This window comes from Triturus cristatus, chromosome 11 (genome assembly GCF_964204655.1).
Source record: "Triturus cristatus chromosome 11, aTriCri1.1, whole genome shotgun sequence".
NCBI classification, from domain to species: domain Eukaryota; kingdom Metazoa; phylum Chordata; class Amphibia; order Caudata; family Salamandridae; genus Triturus; species Triturus cristatus.
The window spans coordinates 584,817,972-584,833,274 of NC_140594.1; the positions used below are offsets into that span (position 1 = coordinate 584,817,972).

The 15,303-nt window shown below is 44.4% G+C and overlaps 1 protein-coding gene across 10 annotated transcripts in view; it reads right to left on the minus strand.

Annotated features, from left to right (window-relative positions):
• Positions 1-15,303, minus strand: part of XPO7 (exportin 7) — a 598,229-nt gene that overhangs the window by 102,047 nt on the left and 480,879 nt on the right. For all 10 annotated transcript variants that reach the window (XM_085633849.1, XM_085633846.1, XM_085633854.1 and 7 more), the window contains one exon: positions 8,682-8,896. In XM_085633849.1, coding sequence (XP_085489975.1) covers positions 8,682-8,896 — 215 coding nt within the window. The remainder of the gene's footprint in view (positions 1-8,681; positions 8,897-15,303) is intronic.

Sequence of the window (15,303 nt, forward strand, 5' to 3'; positions counted from 1 at the left end):
GCAATAAATGGCAAATCTTTTCCATTTTGCAGCATAGCAGGCTCTAGTGGTAGGTCTTCTGACCTCTTTTATAATATTCATGCAGTCTGGGGGCAGGTTGAGGTGACCGAACTCTAGGACTTCAGGAGCCAGATCGCTAGATCCAGTTGACTTGGATCTGGGTGTCTGATTTCTCCATGGTTTTGGGTTAATAAGGACGGGGAGACACGCAGTTTTTAGTGTGGAATTAGCGAGAGTTCCAGTAGTGTTGGGAACCAGGGCTGACGTGCCCATGTGGGAGCTACTAGGATCAGTTTGAGAGACTGTTGCCTGAGCTTGCGTACCACTAATGGAATGAGTGGGAGAGGCGGAAAAGCGAACGCAAATCTGCCTGACCAGTTCATCCATATCGCATTGCCCTTTGACTCCGGGTGGGGAAACCTGGCGGCGAAGGTTGGGCATTTTGCGCTTTCGTGTGTGGCGAACAGATCTATGTCTGGGTGGCCCCATTGTTGGAAAAAGGGCAGGAGGACTTCGGGATGTAGTTCCCATTCGTGGATCTGTTGAGTTTGTCGACTTAACAGATCCGCAATTTGATTGTGAACCCCTGGAAGGTGTTCTGCAAGTAGGTATATGTTCTGGGGAATGGCCCATCTCCAAATGTTCTGTGCGAGCTGGGACAGCTGGAGAGAAAGTGTGCCTCCTTGTTTTTGTATGTAATACATGGCTGTCATGTTGTCTGTCCGTATGAGGACAGTTTTGTTCTGGAGATGTAGTTGGAATGATTTTAGTGCTAGGAACACTGCTAGCAGTTCCAGGTAATTGATATGGAGCACTTTCTGTTGAGTGGTCCATTTGCCCCGAGTGGTGTGGCAGAGGAGATGGGCTCCCCATCCTGTGAGCGATGCGTCCGTTGTCAGCACTATGTGTGGAAGAGGCTCTAGGAACGGCCGCCCTTTGGACAGGTTTGTTATGTTCCACCATTTCAGAGAGCGATGTGTGCGGCTGTCTACCAACACCAGATCTGTAAGTTGTCCGTGAGCCTGGTTCCACTGACGTGCTAGACATTCTTGCAAGGGACGCATTTGAAATCTTGCATAAGGCACAATGAAGATGCATGACGCCATCATGCCTATGAGTTGCATGAACACTCTTGCTGGAAGGGAGTGTTGGACTTGAAATTTCGTGATAAGAGCTTGTATATTGGTTATCCTGGCTAGACTGGGATATTCTAGGGCTGTGGAAGTGTTTATGGTGGCTCCTAGATACTGATGTATGTGAGAGGGTTGGAGATGAGATTTGGGATAGTTTATTGGGAATCCCAAGTTGTGTAAGATTTGGATGGTTTGGTGAGTGTGTAGAACACATTTGTTGAATGACTTGGCTTTTTTTAGCCAGTCGTCTAGATACGGGAAGACATGAATTTGTTGTCTTCTGAGATGTGCTGCTACTACTGCCAGACATTTCGTGAATACTCTGGGTGCGGTTGTTACCCCGAATTGAAGGACTGTAAACTGGTAGTGTTGTCTGTCCACCACAAACCTTAGATACTTCCTGTGGGCAGGATGTATGGGAATGTGGAAGTAGGCGTCCTTGAGATCTAGTGTGTCAAGGAAATCGCCTTGTTGCAGTAGTGGGACCACTTGTTGAAGAGTGATCATATGGAAATGATCTGAGTTGATATACAGATTTAGGGGTCTGAGGTCGAGTATTGGTCTTAGAGTCCCGTCCTTCTTGGGGATTAGCAAGTAGAGTGAGTATACCCCTGCACCCTGATGTTCTAAGGGAACTGGTTCTATTGCGTGTTTTTGAAGCAATGAGAGAACCTCTTGTTTGAGGAGCGTAAGATGGTCTGGTGACATGGAATGCTTCTTGGGCGGTATGTGTGTGTGGGGGGGGGGGGGGGGGGGGGGGTAGTTGTGAGTTCCAGGCAGTAACCATACTGGATAATTTGTCTTACCCACTTGTCTGTTGTGATTGAGTTCGACAGGTAGGAACTGTTTTAGTCTTCCCCCGACCGGAGTGGAATGGTCTGGGGGGAGTGGAGGAAAGTCACTGTTTTGTGGCAGGGGAGGTACGAGTGTTGTTATTACCTCAACCTCGCCCCTTCTTGTTGTTGTTTCCTCTGTATCCGCCTCTAAAATATCCTCTACTGGGGGATGTTTGTGTAGCGGGTTTGTATGTAGAGGAGGTGTCCGCCCCCATACTTTTGGAGGCTCCTCTTTAGAAGGAGCGCCGAAAGGAGCCACGTGGTTGGGGAGACTGTAATGCTCCCATGGACTTAGCCGTCTCAGTGTCCTTCATTTTTTCAAGGGCAGTGTCTACTGTTGGCCCAAAGAGCTGTTCCTGACTGAATGGCTGACTAAGTATGGTAGTTTGTACCTCTGGCTTAAAGCCTGAAATGCGTAGCCACGCATGTCGTCGAAGGAGCACACTTGTGTTAATTGCTCTAGAGGCGGTGTCTGCGGCGTCAAGCCACATTTAATTGCTGCATTTGAAATACGTTTTCCCTCCTGGATAAGGTCATTTGCCTGGGTCTTATATTGGTCTGGCAGATGTTGTAAGAGAGTCTCTAATTGATCGTAGTGGGCACTGTCATAGCGTGCTAGTAGGGCTTGGGTGTTGGCAATACGCCAATGATTAGCGGCTTGTGCTGCTACTCTTTTGCCAGAGGCCTCTAACAGTTTGGATTCTTTGTCTGGGGGTGGTGTATCTCCTGTGGTTTGGGAGTTGGCGCGTTACCTAGCATTGGAAACGACCAAAGAATCCAAAGGGAGTTGCCCTTTGATGTAATTAGGGTCTTCAGGGGCAGGCCTATATTTCTCGTCTATCCTTGGGTTGAGAACCCTGGCACAAACGGGGTCTTTAAACACTTCGGGGGCGTGTTTTATGACTTCTTTAATCATGAGTAGAATTTGTACAGACTTTTGAGATTGTTCGAAAGTGTCTAATAGGAAGTCTTCCTCTGGCGCGTCTGAGTGCATTGTGACGCCGTGGTAAAGTGTCGCTCTATTTAATAATTGGCCAAACCCCAGGTGATCGACAGGAGGCGATGGTTGTGAGGGATATGACTGAGGGTCAGGCATGTCTGGTAGAGGGAATGCCCAGTCATCCAGTGGTAAGGTGTACGGATCATTAGGGTCACTCCCACCCCCCTAGGTCATCATCATCATCCTGTGGAGGTTGTGTATGTGATGAGAGGGTATAGGTAAGGGTGGTGTAGGCAGAGGGGGTGGGATAGGAAGCAGTATAGGAGAGGAAGGAGGCATAGGGGATGTTGCAGAGTCCTTCCTGTTTACAGGAACCGGGGCAGGTGGTGTGTCCAGTTTCCGTTTTTTACAGGGCACCGCGGTGACATGTCCAGTCTTGGGGTGGATATACATCTTTTTCTGCCTTGGGTCGATGGGATCTGGATGAAAAAGTTCTTGTTCTTCAGGAACAGTCTTTGGTACCGATTCGTTTGGTTCCGATCGAGGTTTTGGTTGATTGCTGGATTGTTTGGCTTTAGGAGGCGTATGAGAGTCCTTAGCCGTTGGTTTCGGTATAGACGATGGTTTCGGTGCCGATGTCGGTCTCGGAGCCGAAGGTGTATCTGTGGGCATGGGAACCTTCGGTGCCGGTTTATCTATTGGCCTTGGTGTTTTCGGGGCTGAAGGCTTTGGAGCCGATTTTGGTGCCGAGTGGTCTTTTGTCTTCGGTGCAGAGAGTGCCGGTTGGACAATGACATGCGGTTTGCTCGGTCCTGAGCTACCGGAAGGCTTATGTTTCTTCGGAGCCAAGCCTGGAGGCGGGGCTTCTGAAGGGTGTTTTCGGTCTCGACTGGGGTCAGCAGGCGAAGTCTTGACCAATGCCTTTGGTTTTGGTGGGGTTGGGGCAGGGGCAGTAGTACTCACACGTTGCCCAGGAGTGATGGGGTCGTCTGAGTCGTCTGCTTCGGAAATTATTTGTAAATCTTCGGAATCTTCTTCCGGGACATCGGGGCATTCATCAAAGATGTCCTCTGATTCCAGGGCTGTTCTCTGTGCCATGATGTGTTGTTGAGCCCTTCGATCTCGGATCGAAAGGATGCGCAGGCTGGACAGCTGGACTCGTTGTGTTCAGGTGATAGGCACAGGTTGCCGACTTTGTGGTGGTCACTGTGCGGCAATTTTGCTCCACACTGGGGGCATTTTTTGAAAGGCGTCCTTTCCATGAGCCGTAGGCCTCACGGCGTGGCATCTGTTTGTGCTATAAAACATTACGGATCCAGTACTGGGCCTGATAGTCAAAAGTCAGGAAGGTTTGGTTTAAAGTATCCATGATAGATATACTTGCTTAGTCCACCATTAGAGAAAATCCTAAAATATCTACACATCAAAAGACACTAGTTGTTTGCTTGCCAAACCAATTTCCTGTCTAAACACAACTAGATAATCATCAGGGATCCCTCCTCACTTCCCAATACATTTCCTTTCTGAATTTGTGACTCACAGTAGGGATAATCAACACCACAGTGCGATTTAACCACATCTGTGTAAACACAACCAACATTCTTAATATATCAGTAACAATAAGACTACAATTTACCCTCTCTTTAAGTAACCACATCCTGATTATAACACCTCCTTTCACCACTCTATATTCTCAGCCCTTTTATAGTGTCACCAATCATCTAGGCATGGTCCATGAACCACTTGTTGCCACCATCCATTCATCTTTGTTATTTTAATCACATTTCAACATTCAAGCACAACACAATGAATTTCAACAAGTACTCTCACAACTGATTTACTGGAAAGCATCCTGAACCACGTTGTCTGTACACCTTCTGCCCTGCTGTCTCATTATAATAAACCTGGGGTTGACCTATCACTTGCGACTTCAACACCAACATGTGTGCATGTCTGCACAAATATAGCAAGAAAATGACCACTGTAAACCATAAGGGATACAAACAGGGTCTGAAAATACTATCCTTTACTTTAGGCAATGCTAACAGCATTTTACCTCATCTGAGACTCACTCAAAACTTGTAAGCAGTATCAATCACCTACTGTTTTCCCCACATCCACTTATCAGACATATCTCAGTCAATTATTGTGCAGTACACAGCTCCTGCCCACAAAGACATCAATATAAGAAAAAGGCTCAGTACACCAAATGATGTGGGTGAGCCACTGAAAGCCTAAGCTAAGCTCAAGAGCCAGATCACTGGCCTCTGGCTCAGCTCGAGACCCTCTTAAGACTCTTAAGTCCAAAACAAGCTGAGCCACCCACAATTGCACCTTATTCTTGAAGCACATAACTGCCCCTTACCCCCCGCCCCCCCCCCCCCCGACACCCGTGTAGTAGATGAGGTGCCGGCCAGCAGCAATGAACCAGTCTTTTGAGATTTTTAACTACGCCCCTGGGGTGAACAGAGGTTTTAGATGGGCTGAAAAGGAAGATGCTACAGAGTGCTCTGAATAGGATGCCCACAACAGCATATTCATGATCAGCCCTTCAACTGCCACCCCAATTGAAGCAGGTAATCAAAGATTTTAAAAGCTGAGTGAACTGCCATCTATATCCATCACATTTGCCTCTGTGAATTCCTTTAACTTTGTAGGACACTTTGTTTTGCTAATATTTACAACTGCTATTATTGAGGTGTTGAGCCTCTTCTGATATTGCCCTTTCTGGTAAGTATGGAAAAGCCAGTGGCAGCAAAAAAAATAGACAGCATGCCGTTTTCCCTTAACTTAGTACTTTTTTCTAGAAACGCTTCTTGAGCTAGCTAGATTTAACATATAATGCATGTACTTATCCAACAAAGAGAACTAATTCAGTTCCTGACAGAAACAAAGCATTGTCCATCACCGTTAAATGGGAAGAGAAGGTGATACCCATCCAATGGCTGAGCTGTTTACTGTGCAATCAAGAAACATGGGTTCAAATCTCAGCCTCTCAACCTGTCCAAATTGTGTGATCCTATGCAAATCACTTTATTTCCTTGTGATAAATATTCTAAGTCAAACAGTTCAAGGAGGGGCATTAGGTGCATCAACCAGTCAGCCCAAACACAGTCTCTCTATTTTCGGTGTGTGATGTTTGACCCTCCATGTACTGAAATAACATTCATCACTGTGTGATTTAGTACTGAAAAAACGAATAATGCTAAAACACATTTCTTTATGTATTGTATACGCCTGACACAAAGTACACCTTCATACAAGTCAAACCAGTTTTTCTCTTCATAAATTAATTTAAGATTAAGCTGTGGTCAAACATTCCACCTACATATATTATTAAGGTAATTGTTTTCCTTCAGGAGCATCTTAATATACGTTTTACCTTGAAATTTAGTTGAGGATGTGAGCTATATAAACCCCCACTAATTTAAGGTTTTATAGGCAATAATGTAGCAACACAGAGATTATTTATACTGGTCATATATTCAGTGTATATAAACCGGTTTACTCATGGCTGTGTTGTCAGGGAACTGCAAGTGGGAACACAGTTCAGTTTTAAAAACGATTTCTTTTTAACCGATGTGCACAAAGTGATCTTATCTAATGTACTACTTTGAAACACAAATGTTCAAGAAATAACCTATAATTAATTTGAAAGAGTCTTTAGCATATTTTAGCTTGACAATTGTTGCATCACTTATATGGCACATCATTTGATGGCTTGATTTGTCCATTGGCTCTTAGAACAAAGCCAGACTTCTGGCTCACCCTCCCTACAAATTTCATGGCTCGCTCATCTCAACACACCACTTACATCACCTTCCCTATCCAGACTACTTACCAACCCCACTTAACTAAATACACACACTCTATCACATCTCTCAAGAAACTCATAAAACCTCTTGCTCTAATCTTCAAAGTCCCACCCTGGCTGATCTATTCATCTATCCCCTCATTATTTGGTACCTACCCATCATGCAGTTGTTCCACTATCCTATCTCTCCCTACTAACTACTCCTTTTCTCCTAAATACTGAATGGATTATTTTCTACCGTCTTACTCTCAAACCTATCCTCAAAAAACCTCCTCAATTCTAGGTTTCCAATTGCATTTTCTCATGTAGCCCGACTTTATCACCACTGCTCATCATAATCGCCAATTTTGTGTTCTCATACTTTTAAATGCATCTGCTGCTTTTGACACTATTGATCATTATACACTACTATCCTATCCAAGCATGACATGCTTAGCAAACAAATGGCAATCTGACTCTTTCAGACTCCTGGGATTCCATATTATAAGCATCTAACTCGCTTCTTGTAGGTGTCCCTCAATGGCTCTGTACTTGGCACTTTGCTTTCCACACTCTTTGAACCACCTCTGCAGTTATATTATCACCTCATTTGGTTTTTCATACTATCTCTACACAGCCATATATTTCTATCACTTCCAGTTTTCAGGCCTTTCCTTCAGTAAAGAGTGTCGGTCTCATTGCCATCCCTCTCAAAAAGGCTCTAAGGTGACTCATGTTGAACTCCTCTACCTGACAAAATCCACTCTCCCTCCTTCCCCCACCCTTCCTCCAATAACCCAACTACTAGAGTAGTTAAAGATTATTAAGTTGCAAAAATACGTAAAATACCCCCACACATCCTATTCAGCACAACTAAAACACTAACCAAACTAGCTAATACTCAGACTGCAGTATTGAAAATGGTCTTTAATGGGTCTCTCAAAAGTTTAATCCCCTGCTTGATGTCTTAAACTTTACCACCAGAAGCATGTACAATGTTCCTAGGCATACCCCCATATCGCTACAAGTGGACTGCCGTGCCAGGGTAACATACAAGCTTTGATCTTTGTATACAAAGCAATAAATGGCATATGCTTCCTCTGTATTTCAGATATGATACTCAGCTAGACTTCAACCTGTAACTAGGCCTTAAAGACCTTGTCACACAAAGTCACACGTACCATTTGCAGGCTCCTATCCTTTAAGCTTCGAGGACCTATAAAAAGACATGGTCTACCTTCAGCCATTTGTGCAAGTGTCTCCCTCCAAAAGTACAAAAAAGCATTAAATTGACATCTCTTGCTACTGGAAGATAACAGTTATTACTGGCTTCACTCATCGTAAAGCAATGTAAATATGGACATTTACGCTTTTATGTCTCACATCACATAAAGAAGCATACTTGAATTTGTCTATCGTTACCAAGTATATTCATAAAGTTGACACCAATAATCCACACCATGTTCACTATGGTTCAATGTCAACAGCCTAGAACCCACGGTCCAATGTACCACTACTGATCTTTTGCACAGAAGAGATTTACTGTCCAAAATGTTAGAGATGATAAAAAGATACAAAAACAAAAAAATATTTGCTAATGTGCCAATATGTGATTTGATATGTAACCTGAAAGATCTAAACTGCATCAGACTAAGAATTTCAAGGCGAGCTTTGCCCATAACCAGAACACCTAGCTACCCCATATCCTTTTCTTGTCACAGACAGCATCATTTATTATTCTGTAGCATAAATACTGAAGAGATGAGGGATACCACTCAAGCAAACATTCTGCATCAAATAACCAAAGATCAAAACAGACAAGCTCCATTTCCAAAAACAAGAAAGCCAAAACTAACATGTGCTGCCTTCTCATTGCATGCATTAGTCAATATGCAGTCTCACCTAAATACAAAAACAACCGAATTACACAAAATGCCCCTCTATAAGTTAAGGAGTGAAAATTCACTGTAAAGACTTACCAGGAGGTCGCTATGTGGGATGGACAGCAGGAGTTTGATGAATGTCTGCAAGGCATTGTCGAGTGCGTCATCACCATATAGACGGAATACTCCAAAGTTGACGTAGCTCCCGCTTAGTGCAGCCTTCAGCATGGAGAAGCAAATAGAAATCCCCTTCAGTTTTAGCGCATACAGCTGATCCTTGGGCACCTCCCCTAGTGTTAGGACACGATTTCCTGTACAAACATAGAGATAATCTCACCGAGGTGGGACGCACAGCTTGGGGAGCTTCCCTAGTGTTAACATGCAATAGCCTTCACATACTGAGAAGTCCTTTGTTGCAGTGCATACTGTCATCACTGGAGCACTGGTCGACCTATTGCATACAATTCTAATTGGTTGTTACAATGATTAGAATTCAAAGGATTTTCAGTTGGGATGCAGATGATTTAACACAATCAGTAATGCTATTTCTATTCAGTGCAAATTTTATTACATGATGGTTAGTATAGGTGTTTGGGATGTTTTTTATGTACTCCTAACGGTAGTGTTAAATAACAGACATGATACACAAAAAGATGAAGATATCAGTCCAAGATCACAAGCGGTGGGGAAGCCTGAATTAGAAATCTGATCAATTTGTCATTTCTATCAGAACTAATCCTCAAGACTGGTTAGAAGCCTTAGAAATGTGTAAAGCAAAAGCACCTTTCCTGCTTACACTGTGTATGCATCTAAGATCTATAAACAAATGGTTGGTTAGTTTGAATATTTTTTTTAGAACTGCATGCTCTGCAAAATCCTGACAAGTAGTACTTGATCAGGTACAAGTGTTTACTCATTGAAAAACCAACGTTTTAGTGTCAACCTAAAAACATGCGTGCATTTGGAATCCAGTGACCTTGACAGAAACACCACAATGTCCCTCAGTATCTTTTAGAGCCTCTTTCTGGGATCAATTCCACCTTCAAAGCCTCTACCCATATTATTAAGAAGACAAGTGGATAAAATGTAAATATGAAACTAGTTATTTACCTGAAGGAAAAAAGTTATGTACTTGTAGCACTAGTTCAGCTTGAAATTTCTTTGGGGCACTGAGCAGAGGTGAGCAGTGCCAGCCTTCTAGGATATCATACGCAAGCCTACAATGCTCCAGTACTTGGTTGTCATCTTCAGATTAATTTTTCCTTGCTTTAATTACCCGGGTCTCGTAGTGAGTGACTTTCATTGTTCTTGGGGTTTACCGTTTTTGTAAACCTATACCAGAGGTCTTTAATCTGTGGGGCGCGTCCCCCACAGGGGCCGCGGAGTCCTGGGAAGGAGGGCCCGCATTCCCCAACCTCACTTGTGCCTGGAATCCAAAATGTTTGCTTCCGTTTTGGAAAAAGACAAGTGTCACAGGATGGCTGATTTCGATCGTTAAAATACTTCAGCTGAAGTTTCAGCAATTGAGTCTCTTGTGCTGTGAAAAACTTTCATGCCAGGGTGTCTTCTAGCTTGAATGAAATGCAAATGTGCGCGATTAGTTAAACTGCAAGTGTAAAGGGCTTGGGAGCCGGTTCTGGCTTTGATTGATCAAATCACTCCAATCTTTGTGATGACAAAGATTTTTTGTTTAGTGGTAGTACACTGGGCAGTGAAGTGTGTGCTTTTAATTGGAACTGTATTTGTACAGCCCTTAGTACCCCTAAGGAGGTGTTGAAGGGACAGTTATGTAAAAAGAAACATTGCATTAGATACGCTCTAGAATCACTAAAATCTACATTATGGAAGCACCATTTTATAGCAAAACTATGTGCACATTTTGTATCAGTCTATCTTATACTGTTTGTAATGCAAGTATAAAATAATGGCTTACATACTCACACTGCTTTCTGTCACAGGCTGTGACCTTGTAGCACTAAAAATACACAAGTCACTATTCTTGACTGCACCAATCACGATTTAATTCTGTGGCTCTTTGGTTACACACATTCCTCCGATGTACATTAACTAATAGAGATTTTAGAATGTACTACAGTGCATTTCTCACTGAATAACAACTTTTTACATTTATTTTTTATTTAAGCTGCAGATTATTGTGTATGTAGCTACGGATGGTGAAAGATCTAAAAACGTACAGAATATTTTGGGACTTATTTATTTAGAGGATTGCGCTGCCAGAGCATCACTTTTTTGGGTGCTCCAGTGGAGCAATCGTCTTAACCATACACCTATGAAATCATTCTGCATGGTTGTGCATGGCCACATAGATATGGAGTAAGACAAAGTAGCGCAAGTCACTACGCTGCCTTACTCTGCTTGAAGGAGGCATTCCATGGGCATTGCGTGGGGGTTCCCACACAACATCTATGGATTTTGATGCTGTTCCAGATTGGGGCAGCGCCAAAAACATGCACCTCCCCAGCAGAGGTGCAACGAGGGGACATTTTTTAATTTCTCCCCGTTTTTTCATCTGTCCATGTGTGGCGCATTCTGCAGCTTGCATAGAAAGAGGAAAACACCTCTGGGGATTGTTTTTCTGAAGGAAGGTGACCCTTCCTGCACAAAAACAATCCTGCCTATGTTGGTTTTCGGCAGCAATTTGTGAGCAAACACAAGGTCAAAGGACAAGAATGCCCGTATTTCATAAATACGATGCATTCCTGCTCTTTCATATTGGCATATTGTTGGTTTGCTAAACACTGTTTAATATTATTTCCCCACAGTATACATGGTTTGCTGGGAATTGGGTGGTATTTATGGTTGTCGATGATGAGGAGCACCAGGTTCTAGAATTTGTGTCAGGATGGGGTCCTTACGCCTAAAACATTTCAACAAGGGGGGTCTCTTCATCAAAAAGTTTGAAGACCTCTGCCCTAGAGCATGAGCCATGAAAAACAGTCAGATTTTTCGCATTAGTTTTGTTACTTGTCGGTAGTACATGACTGCGCTCGCTGTTTAATGCCTCTTCTGTGTGTTTTGGGGTGCTGAAAGAAAGCAGGTTATTGGATGAACTGGTTCACTTGGAAATGTTTTGCTGCCTTTGGGATGAAGGGGTCAATTCTCAAAACGTCCCTATCATTTGCATCTCTGAAGGTATGGTTCTTGGGTAGCCCGCACTTGAAGTTCTCATGCAATGCAAGGTTGTGACTATAAGTAAGAAGGCTATGTTAAAGTGTTAGGAACTAGAGCCTCTGTTTTAAAGTGTCGGGAACAGGAGGCCTATCTTCTACAGTGGTTCGAAGTGATGTTTCATGAGCCAAGTGGAGGTTCTACACTGATGTGAAGGTAGACCTTGGTGGTGGAATCTGCTTCCCTCCAAGAAGGAATATGCTACTTACCAGTATGCATCTGTTCTTGGCATGTAGAGCTGCAGATCTACACACTTTTGCATAGATCGCCATCTGGTGTTGGGCCCAAAAGTTTGCAGTTTGTTTTTCCTCTTGGAAAGTCTTTGGAAGTCACGAGGTCGGTGACTCCTCCCTTGGATCGTATTGCGCATGGGCTTCGGCTCCATCCTCAGATTGTTTTTCGCCAGCAGGGAAAGATGGAGCGTAGTAACAACAGTGAAGAAACCCATGTGTGTTGTATCTAAAAAAGATAAACTGGAACAGATACAGGTAGCCGGGGAGGCGGGTGTAGATCTGCAGCTCTACATGCCAAGAACAGATGCATACTGGTAAGTAGCATATTCCGTTCGAGGCATATGAGCTGCAGATTACACACTTTTCCATAGACAATATAGCAGTTCCCAACCTTAGCGGCAACCACCGGTATCTGTTGCAGTGGTTTGAAATAGTGTTTTTAGTACAGACTGGCCCACACTAGCTTGTTGCTTAGTTTGCACATCTACACAATAGTTTTTGGTGAAAGTGTGCGGTGTTGACCATGTAGCTGCTTTGCAGATATCGTCTAATGGGATGTTCCCTAGAAATGCCATGGAAGCCCCTTTCTTTCGTGTAGAATGGGCTTTAGGGGGAACGGAGAGCGTTCGTTTTGCTTTGTGGTAGCAAATCTGGATGCATTTTACAATCCACCTAGCTATCCCTGATTTTGAGATGGGGTTGCCCTTGTGTGGTGGAGAGAAAGAGACAAACAGTTGTTTGGTCTTTCGGAAAGGTTGTGTTCTCTCAATGTAGTAAAGTAAGGCTCGTTTGACATCTAGCGTGTGCAGAGCCCTTTCTGCAACGGTCTGAGGTTGCGAGAAAAATACCGGTAGTTCTACCGATTGGTTTAGGTGAAAAGGGGAAATGACTTTAGGTAGGAATTTTGGGTTGGTACGGAGAACAACCTTGTTCTGGTGCATTTGAAGAAAAGGTTCTTGTATGGTAAGTGCTTGTATCTCACTGACCCTTCTAAGGGAAGTGATGGCTACAAGGAAAGCTGTTTTCCATGTTAGGAATTGCAGTTCGCATTTGTGCAAAGGTTCAAAGGGAGGCCCCATCAGCCTTGTGAGAACGATATTTAAGTTCCACACAGGTGAGGGTGGTACTCTGGGGGGAATTATTCTTTTCAGGCCTTCCATGAAGGCTTTAATGGCAGGTTCTCTGAAGAGTGATAGATGTTGCCTGTTTTGTAAGTAAGCTGGAATTGCTGCGAGGTGTAGTCGAATGGACGTATAGGCTAGATTACACCTTTGTAGGTGGAGTAAGTAGCCTATGATGTGTTGTATAGACACGTCCAAAGGATTGATGGTGTTTTATGGCAATAAACAACAAATCTTTTCCACTTGGCAGCGTAGCAGGCTCTAGTGGTAGGGCGTCTAGCTTCTCTGATGACATTCATACAGTCAGGGGGAAGATTTAGGTACCCGAATTCTAGGATTTCAGGAGCCAGATCGCAAGGTTGAGCTGAGCTGGGTCCGGGTGCCTGATCTCTCCATGGTTCTGGGTTAGGAGGCATGGTGAGAGGTGTAGCTTTTGGTGTGGTACTACCGAGAGTTCCAGCAGCGTGGTGTACCACGGTTGTCTGGCCCACGTTGGAGCTACTAGAATTAGTGTGAGGGAGTGCTGTTGTAGTTTCCGCACCACTAATGGAATGAGTGGGAGAGGCGGAAAAGCGTACGCAAATTTGCCTGACCAGTTCATCCATATCGCATTTCCTTTGGACAATGGGTGTGGGTATCTGGTGGCGAAGCTTGGGCATTTTGTGTTTTCGTGGGTGGCGAAGAGGTCTATCTGCGGATGCCCCCACATTTGAAAGAACGGATGAAGAACCTGTGGGTGAAGTTCCCACTCGTGGATTTGTTGTGTCTGTCTGCTGAGCAGATCTGCCACAGTGTTTTGGACTCCTGGGACATGTTGAGCTAGGAGAAAGATTTTGTGGGGAATTGCCCATCTCCATATGCTCTGTGCTAATTGAGAGAGCTGTGCAGAGTGTTTGCCGCCTTGTTTTTGTATAGAATACATGGCCGTCATGTTGTCTGTGCGAATGAGGACTGCCTTGCCTGAAATCTGTGTTTGAAAAGATTTCAGGGCTAGAAAGCTTGCTAGTAACTCCAGATGGTTGATATGGAGTAACTTTTGTTGCGGCGTCCATGTGCCCTGCACTGTGAGGTGTAATAGATGAGCTCCCCAGCCGGAGAGCGATGCGTCCGTTGTTAGTATTATCTGGGGAACCGGGTCCAGGAACGGTCAACCTTTGGAAAGGTTTGTGGTGTTCAACCACTGCAGAGAGCGATGGGTGCGACCGTCTACCAACACCAGATCTGTCAGTTGACCCTGGGCCTGGTTCCATTGGCGCGCTAAGCACTCTTGCAGTGGACGCATCGGGAGTCTTGTGTGGGGCACTATGAAAATGCAAGAGGCCATCATCCCTATTAGTTGCATGAACACTCGTGCTGGAAGGGAGTGTTGAGGTATGAATTTTTGTCGCAAAGCCTGAATGCTTGCAATCCTGGCCGGATTGGGGTAGGCTATTGCTTTTGAGGTGTCTATGGTGGCACCGAGGTATTGTTTTATGTGGGATGGTGTTAGCTGGGACTTTTGGTGATTCACCGTGAAGCCTAGTTGGTGAAGTATTTGGATTGTGGTGGCGGTGTGGTGTACACATTGATTGTATGAAGTGGCTTTTATCAGCCAATCATCCATGTATGGGAAGACGTGAATGTGCTGTCTTCTTAGGTGTGCCGCCACCACCGCTAGGCACTTGGTGAATAGCCGTGGTGCTGTTGTGACTCCGAACGGGAGCACTTTGAATTGGGAGTGTTGTCCGTCCACTACAAATCTGAGGTACTTTCTGTGAGCATGGTGTACTGGAATGTGGAAGTATGCGTCTTTCAAGTCCAGTGTGGTGAGAAAGTCGTTCTGGGAGAGGAGCGGAAGTACCTGCTGAAGCGTTACCATGTGAAAATGGTCTGAGTGTATGTATGTGTTTAGGGGCCGGAGATCTAGAACAGGTCGTAGAGTCTTGTCCCTTTTTGGTATTTGAAAATATAGGGAGTAGACCCCCAAATTTTGTTGATTGACAAGAACGTGTTCTATTGCCTGTTTTTGTAGGAGGGAGATTACCTCCGGCTTTAGTAATGTTGAATGTTCTTGTGACATTGGGCGTTGCCTGGGTGAAATGTTTGGGGGGGGTAGATGTTAGTTCCAGGCAGTAGCCTGACCGAATTATTTGGGTCACCCATTTGTCTGAGGTGATGGTCTCCCAGACATGAAGG